At 42.0% G+C, this 14,320-nt stretch overlaps 1 protein-coding gene across 3 annotated transcripts in view; it reads right to left on the bottom strand.

Annotated features, from left to right (window-relative positions):
• Nucleotides 1-4,050: 4,050 nt before the first annotated feature.
• GALC (galactosylceramidase) overlaps nt 4,051-14,320 on the bottom strand; it is a 59,189-nt gene continuing 48,919 nt past the window's right edge. For all 3 annotated transcript variants that reach the window (XM_054028156.1, XM_054028157.1, XM_054028155.1), the window contains 3 exons: nt 13,169-13,332; nt 11,678-11,754; nt 4,051-6,849 (listed from right to left, as the gene is read on the bottom strand). In XM_054028156.1, the coding sequence (XP_053884131.1) occupies nt 6,706-6,849; nt 11,678-11,754; nt 13,169-13,332 (385 nt within the window). In that variant the 3' untranslated portion in view covers nt 4,051-6,705. The remainder of the gene's footprint in view (nt 6,850-11,677; nt 11,755-13,168; nt 13,333-14,320) is intronic.

Consider the following 14,320-nt stretch of genomic DNA (forward strand, 5'->3'; position numbering starts at 1 on the left):
GCAATTATTCCTGGTCTTCTTTTACACATTGATTCTACAAACAAGAACATCACTATTAGGGTGACACCAAAGCATGCATAATATGGAGCTTAAGAAATGAAAGGAGCACGTCGAGCAGCAAACAAAATTTGCTAGATATTAATGTATTTGTTGGTGTTGCTGATGTGTACAGGATGATTTTTGAACCTTCCAACTCCACACACAAAGTGCATCCAAACTGAACATCTATAACTCATCTTTGTTGTGGTGCCACATAAGCATTTGTCATTTTATTTTTCTGTTCTTAACAAGTCAGGACATTAATTGTAATGTAATATTGTCATCATGCTTTTCAGTATGAACAAAATGTATTATATGGAGCTTTAAAAAAGCTTGCATCCCAATCATTGGTAAACTAAGGGGCTATTTTGTTATGCCTTGCTAACCCTGGCAAGCCTTTTTAAATGTGGTAACGGTTTTCTTTCCAAAGCAGGTCCTGTCTCTGTGTTAATTCACACTCAGGAAAGGTGCTGGATTGACAGCTCTACAGATTAATAGCCTGTCTAACCACAGAACAAATAGAACTCAGGCAATGGAAGTGAAGATGTGTGCACACACACACAGGCACATGTAGCTTCTCTCTGACCTGGAGGATTAGACCTAAAAGCAAGAGGATAAATTAGGCTTCTAGGCATTTTAAGTCCTTAGCCACCTTGAAGAGCAGCAATAACTGTTGAGGCCATTTTTGTGGCCTTTAGGATCTGGACTGGAACTAAACACTTCATTCACATAGGCCACTGAAAAGCCATCATGGGAGAAAGTCACTCCCCACTAACCTGCAATAGATGTAATTTGCAAATCATAGTTGGGATACAAATTCTTGTGAAGTGCTCATAAGGCTTAGTGAATACCTATACAATAGCACCAAAACATTACATAGCATCAGCTCCAGCAAGCCAGCCAGTTTGAGGCAGCTGTATTTGGGTTCTGGTAACCCAGAAAAGATATAATCCGAGATAGACAACAGCTTCTCACTTGACTTTCTTCCAGGCTTCTCCTGTTTGTAGATTAATACAACTGATAGTTTAAAAGGAAAATGTCAGCTTGAGATCTAGTCAATTTCAAAAATGAGTTCAGGGCAGTTTCAGATATTCTACCTGCCTGTATTCTCCTGCCAATTTTTGTGGTTTTAAAAGAAATGGAAAATGTAATTGCAGATGTTTTTCTTTACATGGCAACAGGGAGAAATCAGGGGACACTGACAAGTATTTAGGATAATTGGCTTAAGTTCTCATAAGAAACATTCTCCTTCTGTTAATCCAAAGTATTTGCAATTGGTTTTGACATAAGAACGTAAGAATGGCCATATTGGTCAGACCAAAGGTCCATCTAGCCCAGTATCCTGTCTTCTGACAGTGGCCAGTAACAGGTGCTTCAAAGGGAATGAACAAAAGAGGTAATCATCAAGTGATCCATTCCCTGTGGCCCATTCCCAGCTTCTGGCAAACAGAGGCTAGGGACACCATCCCTGCCCATCTTGGCTAACAGCCATTGATGGACCTATCCTCCATGAATTTAGCTAGTTATTTTTTGAACCCTGTTATTGTCTTGGCTTTCACAACATCCAAAACAGAAAGCAACCTTGGTAGTTAAAAGTCTCATGTATTGATGGCATGAGGATGCCTGAAACCATGTCTGAAGAATCCTAGGAAGACCACCAAAGAATGGAAAAGACACTGGTTGAGATTTTTCAAAGCAGATGTGTGTACACATCCTAGACTACTTTGAAAATCTCAACTGTGGTTTATAATGACTGAACCAACACCAGTCTACATATCCTATAACCCACCAGGTGCTGGTTTGTTGGGCTAGGTGATACACCTATACTAGATTTATTCTGACCCAACCTTTGCATTATTGAAGTTATTTATATCCTGTGATAGACAATTCTGCTGCAGCTCAAGCAGCACCCTTGCCATGATGGTGGGGGACGCTCAGATACTTGAAGGCCTTTTATTTGCAAGAGCATGCATTGAAAATGTAAGCTACCAGTCTAAATGGCAAGTGGTGTAACATGGGCAGAAACAGCCCAGATTACATGGTTGTTCATGCCAGGAATTTCTGTTCTCCTTTAAAGTTGGAGTTTGATGTTTTTAACCTAGTTTTTAAATTTGAATTCAAGGGAAGGTAAAAGTCACTTTTAACCCTATAAAACCTGAGCCCTTTATAATAGCTCGTCACCCATCTGTAGATAAATGGACCTGAAGCCTAATCCTACAAGGTGGTCAACTGCCAATGAAGCCAAAAGACATTTGAAAACACTCTGCATTTTGCAAGACTGGACATTAAAAAAAAACTTCATACCCTTAGCTAAGTGCAAAGGGTTCAGAAAGTGTATCCTTGCTCCAGTTTGACCCTGCCAGCAGGTAGGGGATCTTGGGGGACAACTACTGCACTGGTGGGGTGTAAAATAAACTTTATTAAGAAAATGCAAAAACAGGGAAAATTTAATAGTGAGGGGTATGGGGTTTGTTAAGGTAGACAATTGGGGAGGGGTTTCTTTTAGTAAATAGGATAGGGGGTTTCAATAGTGGGGTACAATACAGATGGTAACCAATTAACACTGAAGTATAAATGTAACAGGTAGCTAACAGTTTCTATGTAAAGGGTGTGTCACAGCAGCATATAACCAACTAACAGTTATGGGTAAAATGTGTTAAATAACCAACAACTTTAGGTAAAAATGTGTCACAGTGGTGTAAACGTAAAATGTGAGGGGTGTTCGAGAGAAAAAGCATAACCAATGGGGTTTTATGCTAGACTTCAGTAATACAATTGAGATCTGGCAGCAGTAGGAGCAGGGTGAGCACATGGGGGAAGGGATTGAGAGAGAGAGAGAGCGCGAGCACGAGCGAGCAGACAGGCTGCAAGTTTAAACAGCAGAGAGACAATTATACAGAACACAGCAAAATCTTATCTATGATTTAACTTAACCAAGACTACACAAATTAGCAAGTAACAAAACACAATGCAACAATTCTTTAAGCCTAACTTACAGAGTACAATGCAAGCAATTTTCTAAACCTAACTTAACCACAACTATGCAAAATGAAATTACAATTTATCTAGACTAAAGGCTAAATCTAACCTAATGGGTGCACCTTATACTAGGGGTAGTTCCAGAGGGCAGAGTGGTGTGTGCCCAGGATATAGCTCCGGGGGGGCGGGAGGGGGAGAGGGTTAACTAGCGGTGGCTGCAAGCAGGCTTATTTCTAGCAGCAAAGGCGCTGCGGAGCTAGAAGCAGATTACAGATACAGACCAAGGAGTTAGCTTGGGTCTGCCTGCTGGGGGAAAGAAAGCCAGCAGCTAGAACAAGGGGAGTGTGCAAGAGGTTTTTCCTTACCAATCCCCGAAGCAGCAGCAGGAACAGCAGTTTCAGCATCAGAGGACGCAGAGAGGGCTCGATTCGCTTACAATAATCAGGAGATCTCCAGGCACAAATTCGTTGTTCGTGGGAGGGGAGTTTAAAAACGGAGGTACGCTCAAAAACAAACAAGAGTGGGGAGAGGGGCCCCCCCAAAGCCCCCTAGCTGATCAGACCAGGTGGCAAAGCAAGGACCTTCTCCGGGGGTCTGATCAGAAAATGTCTGGTTTTAAGGGCAAACTCAGGCAGAGCAATGGCTCCAGTCAGTCTGCACAAGCCATTTCCATGAGCGGGGCCAGGCTGTTCCATGGCTGGGGGCGGGGGGCCGGCGGCCACTCAGCACACAAACAGAAAGGAAGGGGAAAAAAGGAATCCAGCACGGGGACAGCTGTAACAGACACAGTTAAGTAAAAATACTGTTTAAAGAATATCACATCAGGATTGCAAGCACTAAGCTATGGGGATCTTCTTGAGAGCTTTGTAAATGAAGACTGTTAAAAGTCATTCAAAGTTGCAGTAGCAAAATCTTCCAGACCAGTTAGCCTAATGACAAGCATCCTTATCAGGAATCACAAATGAAAGATTATCAGTCCTCTCTCTGAAGGATACCAAGATGCATTTACAGAATGTCTCTGCACAAATGAAGGGTTTTTTAAAAGTGTTTTATTTGCTCATTTGGAATCATTAGTATTTATAATCAACCACGTAAAACTGTCCCTTACTGAAACACTTAACGGCTTATCTGCTATCGCCAAGTGCATTACAGTCCATTCAAAGGGAAAGAATTACAGATGTATAAGATGACTACACAACAAAACTTCAGTAAACGTAGTATTCACAATAATTTAAAACATTTTAAATCCCTTATAACTTTAATTTTATAAGTTAACATAAAAACTATACTCCCAATAATGTACAACACATTTAGTCCATAATGCAAAAACAGTAAAATTGGTTAATTAACTAGTGCAAAAATGTAAAAACTGTATTCTTTGGAATAATTGCATCATCAGTGCTGTTCCATCACCCACGCATATACACCCTGCAGCTAATAGAGTTAGCTAGAATTGCTGCAGAAATATCCCATTACGAACAGATATCTAGTTCTGCCAAATTTAAATTTCTGTTGTAACTTGTTCATTTACAGACATTCCTCAAATAGGTGTCAAACTTTAGGGACCCACAAGTGGCCTGACTTTGGGAAGTGCTGAACATCTGCAGCTCCCACTGACATCCCTCTGGAAATCAGACCACTTATTTAGGTATCTAAATATAAAGTTAGGCACCTAAATCTAGGCCACCCCAGTCTGAAATATTGACCTAGAAATTCTCTCTCATTTATCAAATAAAAACTAACTTGCTTACTGCTCATGACAATAGTTAAAAATCACTTTAAAATTTATTTGTTTTCAAGGTTAATTGAATGTATGAGACTATGTATAAAGGCTTTTGCTAATAGTCACAAGACGCATCAGTAATTGCTTAGGAAAATAATCGCTAGAGTGGGATGCAAGGATGGAATTCTGAGATATCTTTCTCCAAAAGCTATTTGAAAAATGCTCTGCATTATCCCGTTACCTTCAAACTGCAAAATACCTGTAATTACATTATACCTGTCTTAAGCAACCATTCAGAACAACCAGTTGCTTAAGAATTAGTCTTCTAATATAAGTGGATCAGAACTGTGCTCAGTATGTTTAGAGATACTTTGGGGCAGTCTCTTAAGATAGAAGATTGCCTAATAAATATGTCCTTATCCAGGTTTCAAGTGTGTTATCAACTCTTGAGTTAGATTCTTGTCTCACTGGATTTCCTGAATTAAAAAACAGTGAAATTTGGTAAGCATTAATCAATTAGGAGGTATGGAAAGTTTTCCCTTCTAGCATGACAAGATGACATACATCTCATTGAACTACCAAGTTATTATTTCCAAACTGAGCCGAGCAGAACACGAACAAACAAAGGAAGAAAAATGCAGGAGTCTACAGAACCTAGAGTAGCAATATATGAGAGTCTCACTCTGTACTTCAAGACTCACTTATACATTCAAGAATAAATTAACTCTGCAGCTGTTGCAGTGACTTGGAAAGCCAAGGAATGACAGCAAAATGGAGAGGGTTTTTTCCCCCTGAGGATTTATAACATATAATTATACTTAATTTATTCTCTGTTTTAGGATAGAGTCCCGTATCATAAGTGGAAGATGCTTGACAAACCTTTTAGGAAAAGAAGCACATTTTTCACATATTAGCTACTTCGGAGTCCTGCCCTGACATGAATGGAAAAGTTTACAGTTGTCAACATCCAGTGAAAGATCATTTCTGCATCTCAGAATGGGGTCTTTACTTATCAGAGACCATGCAGTAGCTGGGTGACACAGCTGTCTTGGGTGTAAACTCAAGAGGAAATCTGCTCATCTGTACTTCAAGAGCTCATGACCATATTATCTAAGCACCTCACCAAATTAAGAGACCCATCTTTCCCCTCCCTCCTGGAAAAGCAACCAAGATAGTGCACAGAAAGGAGTGGGGATATCAACAGCTGATTGTATTACAATAGCTCATTTGCTACTTTGTCATTAATGACAGAGGTAGTTTAAAAATAAGGCACTTCCTAAATGGCCAAATCAACCATAAGCTGTGTTTGTACTCCAATGTACAGATTACAGCCTCAAAATAGATATGTCTAAAGGCTGGTATTGCAGGTCTCATTTACAAGTGGGAGAAGTAATTCAAATACACTTGCAGTTGTGTATTCCCTAGCCTCAGACTATGGCAAACATCTTTCTATTGTAACAGAATTAAGCACTTTGTTGAAAGGGGAATTTGGGAACAGTAAACGTGACCCTTTAGGAATATGTTCACTAAATTTAGATGTTTAATTCTTAGTTGGAGGGTGAAAGGAAAACACCAGAGCCAGGTAAGTGTTAAAACTGAAGCTTCGGAGGTCCTCTACATACTGCACGTTAATTTCTTCAATGGCTCACAAGTGAACTGGGGCATATTCAAGAGAGTTTCAATCCATAGCTCCTGTTTGCCATCTCTAACTTAAACAAAAACTTATCTCTGAAAATTAAAGGGCAAAATCCCAGAGCATCCTTTTAAGTAAGTCACAGGCATGTGTAACACATACCTACTCAAGTAAAATTTCTAACAAACAGTAATAAATAAAGGATGGAATTTAGAACGCTGGCCAACAAATCAACCTCAAAATAGTATTTACAAGTTATCTCCAAAGTCTGAACTGGCTCCGATTCAAAGTAGTAATAAAACAACTGGCTTGGCTTAGTATGCCAGCAACCTCAACTGGCCTCAACGTGAAAATTGTCAAACTGTGCGAATTCAAAGGAGCGTGTTCCAATAGCCGCCCAGCCATGGCTTGTCTCAGATAAGGTGACGTTCTCCCAGAGAGGATAACCATTGAGCAATCCTGAGGCAGAAGAACCCTGTCCAAAGAAAGGGAAGAAAGTTTAACAAATCCAGTGATCAGTTTAACACACTAGTCATTAGGGGTTGATTTTCCCTATCTCATCTACAAGATGTTGGAGGCACTTGTGAAAACATTAGCCCTTTATAGTGCTTCGAGTGCGGTTCTCTACTGAATAGCGGCTAAAATACAGCATCATAGTGTTATGTTTATCAGCTCAGTTAACTCCAAATCAAATACGTTTATAGTTTTCATGTAGAGATGTATTTCCCCTAAGCTCCAACCTTGCGAAATCAACCTAGAATTTGAGAGTTAAACTGGGTTTTCCTCTTACTTCTGGCGATGTAAGAGTTCCGCTAGGCAAAATCTGCCATTAGACTACCCTGGGCAACCCCTATTGTCGTCAGTAGATTTGCATGGATGGAACTAACTGAAATGCCAGACACAAGGAGGAATAGAATCCAGCTCACTCTCTCAGAGCTGTGTTAGCTCTCCAAGGTTAACAGGAATCAAAAGCTCCGTTCCTTAAGTGTAGTTAGAACTGTATGCACTCACGAGAGTAATTAAAATACATTTTTACTGCTTTTGATTGCCATTAATACAAAGTAACTTTCAGTGTAAACATTTTAAGTAGCAATATTATTATTTTCCACTAGATAGCAGTAACAAACAAAAATACGCACCAAATATCAGAGTTTACATTACACTTTCTAAGGCTGGGGTAGGCAGCCTATGGCATGGGTGCCAAAAGTGGCATGCGAGCTGATTTTCAGTGGCACTCAGACTCCCTGGGTCCTGGCCACTAGTCCGGGGGGCTCTGCATTTTAATTTAATTTTAAATGAAGCTTCTTAAACGTTTTAAAAACCTTATTTACTTTACATACAAAAATAGTTTAGTTATATATTATAGACTTATAGAAAGAGCCCTTCTACAAACGTTAAAATGTATTACTGGCACGCGGAACCTTAAATTAGAATGAATAAATGAAGACTCGGCACACCACTTCTGAAAGGTTGCCGACCCCTGTTCTAAGGGCTGCTATAACCGAAGGCAAGAGCTGCAGAGGGAACACTGAACAGAAGGAAAGAGTGGTCCAGCAGGGATTATCCTCTTTGGCCACTATTAGAACTCTTTAGAGGGAGCTCCATTTTTTCTACCATCACATCAAATAGGAGGTTTCCTGGGAATATTTATCAATTACAGAAACATGTCCTAGAGGTAGTTCCAAAATGACACTGACAACCTTCTCTCTACCACCCCTATATCTGTGTACCTCACAAATAGCACATTTTTACCCTCAACATCCCTGTGAGGTAGGTTTCATTATCCCCATTTTACAGACGTGGACTGGGTCATGAAGATTAAGAATCTTCTCTGAAGTCACACAGTCTATGGATGAGTGGAAATTGAACCCAAATCACTCCAGTCCCAGTTCAAAGCCTTAACCCAAAGATAATCCCTTCTTCTCCAACTCTAAAAAAATTAAGATGAACCAAGAACACCCACAAAGCAATGTGCCAGTCTTACAGCAAACATGCTGGAATGTGGGCAACTAGGGGCATAGACTTAGTATGCAATTTAAAAAAAGGTTTCTCTCAATTCAAGCCTGTGCTTAACTGGTCTCAGACTAGGTGTGATTGCAAAGTTTACACAAGGGCAGGAAATCTGGTTTTAGAAGTTCCACAGAAAAGCATGTGACATCTGCTTTTTTAGTTACATGAGTCAACACCACACAAAGCTGGCTAGATATGAATATTTAAGGAGTTGCTGACAGTGGTCCTGGAGGTGATGGAGAAATGCTGCCAAATTATGGCTAGAGACGGTATGCTACGTAAAATGGTAACATTCTTAATAGCGATGCAGGAAAAAAGACAACATATTTAAATAAATATTTCTGCTCCAAACCCAAAAAGAAATGTGACAATGTACTCTTATTATATGAGGAGGAGAATGTACTTTCCAGTCTATTTGTAACCGAGGAGGATGTTGGACAATATCCACCAACGATAAACATTTTAAAAATCAGCAGGCCTGCATAATTAGCCCAAAAGTCCTAAGAGAGCTTTCTGACCCACTGATGTTAAATTTGTTTAAGTCATGGCAAAGTAGGGAAATTCCACAAGAATGTGAAAGTGCTAATGTTGTGCCAATATTCAACAACTTTCCAGGTTCATTCTCAGGCTCCTTCCCAGCAATTGCTTCCCTCTCCCTCAGCTCCTCCATTACTCCTGATTCCCCAAGCCTTTGCACTGCTTCCAGGGGTGCAGGAAATACATCTCTGTATTGTATTTTAAATGAATTACTACTCAAAGTTCTGTATTAACTTGCCTAGTAAAGAATCTATTCGCCAAAAAACATTTCCTGACTCTCTTTTGTCGTCTGTATTGTTAGACACACTTGCTGACAGGTAATTTGAAATAAATTACCAAAAATAATTGAAACTGGCATGATTATTTTGAGGTATTTTGACAAAATAAAATATGAAGAATTTTGCAGAATTTTAAAATAAGCAAGAGTAAAAGCAGCAGGGCCCACTATAACAGGTAGCACTGTAGATCTGCACCCCGTTTTGCCACACACTAATTTACCATATACACATGATCTGAGAGGTAACTTGATTGTAGTGGATAAGTACCTTCACCGGAAGAATATACTAATTACTAACGGGCTCATCAATTGAGTGGACAAAGGAACCACTGGCAGGAAGCTGAAGCCAGACAAAAATTCACATTAGGCAGAATTTTTAAAAACAACAAAAACCAGGGTGATTAGCCATTAGAACAAACTACCAAGGGAAGTGGTGAACACTGCATCTGTTGATGTCTTCAAGTCAAGTCTAGATGCCTCTCTGTAAAATATACTTTAGTCAAACATAAGTTATTGGGTTCGATACAGGGGTACTGGGTGAAATATAAAGGCCTCTGGTATTCAGCAGGGCAGACTACATCTCTATACCTAGTGGAATGCGGTATCACCAGAAAGCAAAACAAAGTTACTTTAACTCCACTAGGACTTTATGCAAAGCACAGTTTAGGGGGTGTTGCAGCTCATTCCTGGGAACTAAAAACTGCAGCATTTAATCCCACTGTTCCAACATCTCCCTCTGTGGTATTGCACTGATCATTTCACCATTTAAGTCCTAGGCAGACTGTGAAGATCTAAAAAGGATCTCACAAAACTGGGTGACTGGGCAACAAAATGGCAGATGAAATTTAATGTTGATAAATGCAAAATACACCTCTACCTCGATAGAACGCTGTCCTCGGGAGCCAAAACATCTTACCGCGTTATAGGTGAAGTCGCGTTATATTGAACTTGCTTTGATCCACCGGAGTGCGCAGCCCCACCCCCCCAGAGCACTGCTTTACCGCGTTATATCCGAATTCGTGTTATATTGGGTCATGTTATATCGAGGTAGAGATGTAATGCACATTGGAAAACATAATCCTAACTATACATATACAATGATGGGGTCTAAATTAGCGGTTGCCACTCAAGAAAAAGATCTTGGAGTCATTGTGGATAGTTCTCTGAAATCATCCACTCAATGTGCAGCGGCAGTCAAAAAAGTGAACAGAATGTTGGGAATCATCAAGAAAGGGAAAGATAAGACAGAAAATATCATATTGCCTCTGTATAAATCTATGATACGCCCACACCTTGAATACTGCGTGCCGATATGGTCGCCCCATCTCAAAAAAGATATATTGGAATTGGAAAAGGTTCAGAAAAGGGCAACAAAAATGATTAGGGGTATAGATTGGTTTCCGTATGAGGAGAGATTAATAAGGGGAGGTCTACACTACCCGCCCGAATCGGCGGGTAGAAATCGATCTCTCGGGGATCTAATTATCGCGTCTCATGGGGACGCAACAATCGATCCCCGAATCGACGCTTCTACTCCACCAGCGGAGGTAGGAGTAAGCGCCGTCGACAGGGGAGCCGCGGAGGTCGATTTGCCGTCGTCCTCACAGTGGGGTAAGTCGGCTCTGATATGTCGAATTCAGCTACGCTATTTGTGTAGCTGAATTTGCGTATCTTAAATGGACCCCCCCCCCCCCCCCCGTAGTGAGGATGTAGCCTAAGACTGGGACTTTTCAGCTTGGAAAAGAGGTGACTAAGGGGGGTTATGATAGAGGTCTATAAAATCCTGAGTGGTATAGAGAAAGTAAATAAGGAAGTGTTATTTACTCCTTCTCATAATACAAGAACAAGGGACCACCAAATGAAATTAATAGGTAGCAGCTTTAAAACAAACACAAGAAAGTATTTTTTTCCGCGCAACGCACTGTCAACCTCTGGACCTCCTTGCCAGAGGGTGTTGTGAAGGCCAATACTATAACGGGGTTCAAAATGGAGCTAGATAGATTCATGGAAGATAGGTCCATCAATGGCTATTAACCAGGATGGGCAGGAATGGTGTCCCTAGCCTCTGTTTGCCAGAAGCTGGGACTGGGTGACAGGGCATGGATCACTTGATGATAATCTGTCTGTTCATTCCCTTTGGGGCACCTGCCATTGACCACTGTCAGAGGACAGGATACCGGGCTTGATGGACCTTTGGTGAACATAAGAATGGCCATACTGGGTCAGACCAATCTGTGCCTCAACCTTCTACAAAACAGGATTAACACTTCACTAGGGTGTTGTGAGGATTCATGTTTGTAAAGCTCTTTGAAGATGTAACACATGAAGTATTATCATTACTTTGACTATTACTAACTGATGCAATCACCAATTGCTACTGGACAGTCAATATCCCAGGGTGCCTGTGTGCTGTATTTTAAGGTGATCTATGCAAAGAATATTTTGGTTAATTCTTGTGGCTTTCAATTTGCATCCTTACCTTGAGATTCAGAGTGAGTGTGTGCCATACTCTGGCTCGCACACCAGACATTCCTTTCATCAGGACTTCCTCTCCAGCTGAAACACATACACAATATTAGTGGATAACAAACAATTCCAAATCCCATAGGCATAATAGGGACCTTCCTTTTCTTGGCTTGATATTTAGCACCTGATTTTCAGAGGTGTTGAGAACCTGCAACTTCTACTCAAGTGTGGAGGGAGGAGAGACTCCAAATCCCTGGAAAAAAAGTCAGGCCCTTAGCAGAACAACCAAGTCATCCTATTAGGCTAGCCAGACCATTTGTCCTTCCATTGTTTCATCCAAAACAACAAGGGTCGGCAACAGAGCAGTTGTCTCTGTTGACTTTAAGTCAGTTGAGTGAACCCAGGATATGGATCCTTTCACTGGTAGGATTTTGACCCAGGTTAATAGTAAAGTTCTGTCAGCAATATGGTCATTCCACTGAAGTAAGAGAGCAATCTCAGTGCAGTTCTTCGTTTATGTACTAAGTATATGCCAAAATCAGATTTAATACATTCTTAAACAAAAACCTGTCATACCAGTATGGGTCTAAACTTTTGATCAGATGAGCAAGTAAGGTATGATCAGAACTTTGATAGGAGACCAGACAGTCAAGTGCTACAGAAAGTAGTAAGGAGTCTGGTGGCACCTTAAAGACTAACCGATTTATTTGGGCATAAGCTTTCGTTACCCACGAAAGCTTATGCCCAAATAAATCGGTTAGTCTTTAAGGTGCCACCAGACTCCTTGTTGTTTTTGTAGATACAGACTAACACAGCTACCCCGATACAGAAAGTAGTGTTAGTGATTCAATAGATAGCACATCTGTTCAGTTTTGACTCACAGGAAAGAAGGCTAAGTGATAAAATACTCTTTTACTGGAAATATCTTCTAGGTGAGATAAATAAAACTACTTTAATTAATCATATGTAGACAGAACGTCAGCGATTATTCTCCCCTTGAGTAGGGATGTTAAATCTATTGACCTCGCTAAGTTCCAGTTTGAACCACATTTTGTCTACCAAAATTCTCCTTGTTTCAGCTGTATAATTTCTTCTCAAATCCTATCAAACTGATTGTGTAGTGTTGCTGTATGCTATCTACCTACATTCTCATATCACATCCACCACCCTGGTATTTAAGCACCTGAATGGACGTCATCTTGACAAAGGCATGCTACATCAATTAATTTCAATTATTCTAAGCATACAGCACAGACAGACAGTGATAACTATCATCAATAAAAGAAGCCATGTACTTGTCCAGGAGCCTGCAGGCATTATCTGCAAGAAGGATACAACTCATTACAGGACAATGGGTTTATAATGCAAGTGCCACCTATGAAATTAAGCATCCTGCATTTTCTCTAGCTTTTTCGTCAAACCTCCAGTTGGCTTTATTTCAGGTTAGATATAAGCAAGTGTCAGCCCTTTAAAAGGGTGTGTGTGTTAATAATGAGTTACTTACAGAGATCACCAGTGACCCGGTAGGTGCCATCTGCAAACACCCAGAAGAAGAGTCCTTTGCTGCGTCGAACATATATCCCGCCATTGTTTACTCTTCCTGCAATGAACACACCACCGTTGCCCAGGCGCTCTATATAGACATCACAAGTTATCGTCACATTTACCCTGCAAGAGAAAGTTAACACTTAATAAAGAAAGGAGCATAAAGATGCTTCCCTACTATCCTTAAGTCTTCTCTGTATAGCTTGACGGCCATTTCAATGGCACACATTGGAGGAATAAGTATTTTTAATATGAAGATTAAGTCCTGCAATTGCTATCCTCAATGGGGGCTGCACAGCTTTGGCAAATTCCACCAAATCTCTCAAACCTTAGTCTAGAGCAGGGGTCTCAAACTCAAATGACCATGAGGGCCACCTGAGGGCTAGTTCATTGGCCCGAGGACCGCATCACTGACACCACCCCCTCGCTGCCCCCAACCCTGCCCCCACTCCACCCCTTCCATGAGGCCCCGCCTCTTCCCACCCCTTCCCTGCCCCCATTCCAACCCCTTCCCCGAAGTCCCCACCCCAACTCCGCCCCCTCCCGGCCCCCAGAGGGTGCATGAAGGGTGTGGCAGGGGCTCAGGGCAGGGAGTTGAGGTGCAGCAGGGGGCACAGGGTGCAGAAGGGGTGTGGGGTGCACCAGAGGGCTCAGGGCAGGGAGTTGGGGTGCAGGAGGGGTGTGGGATGTGGCAGGGGGCTCAGGGCAGGGAGTTGGGATGCAGGAGGGGTGTGAGATGTGGCAGGGGGCTCAGGGCAGGGAGTTGGGGGTGCAGAAGGGGTGTGGGATGCAGCAGAGGGCTCAGGCTAGGGGTTGAGGTGCAAGCAGGGGGCTCAGGGCAGGGGGCACAGGGTGCAGCAGGGGGCACAGGGTGCAGAAGGGGTGTGGGGTGCACCAGAGGGCTCAGGGCAGGGAGTTGGGGTGCAGGAGGGGTGTGGGATGTGGCAGGGGGCTCAGGGCAGGGGTTGAGGTGCAGGCAGGGGGCTGAGGGCAGGGGGTTGAGGTGCAGGAGGGGTGTGGGATGTGGCAGGGGGCTCAGGGCAGGGGTTGAGGTGCAGGCAGGGGGCTCAGGGCAGGGGGTTGAGGTGCAGGCAGGGGGCTCAGGGCAGGG

This window comes from Malaclemys terrapin, chromosome 4 (genome assembly GCF_027887155.1).
Source record: "Malaclemys terrapin pileata isolate rMalTer1 chromosome 4, rMalTer1.hap1, whole genome shotgun sequence".
Taxonomy (NCBI): domain Eukaryota; kingdom Metazoa; phylum Chordata; order Testudines; family Emydidae; genus Malaclemys; species Malaclemys terrapin.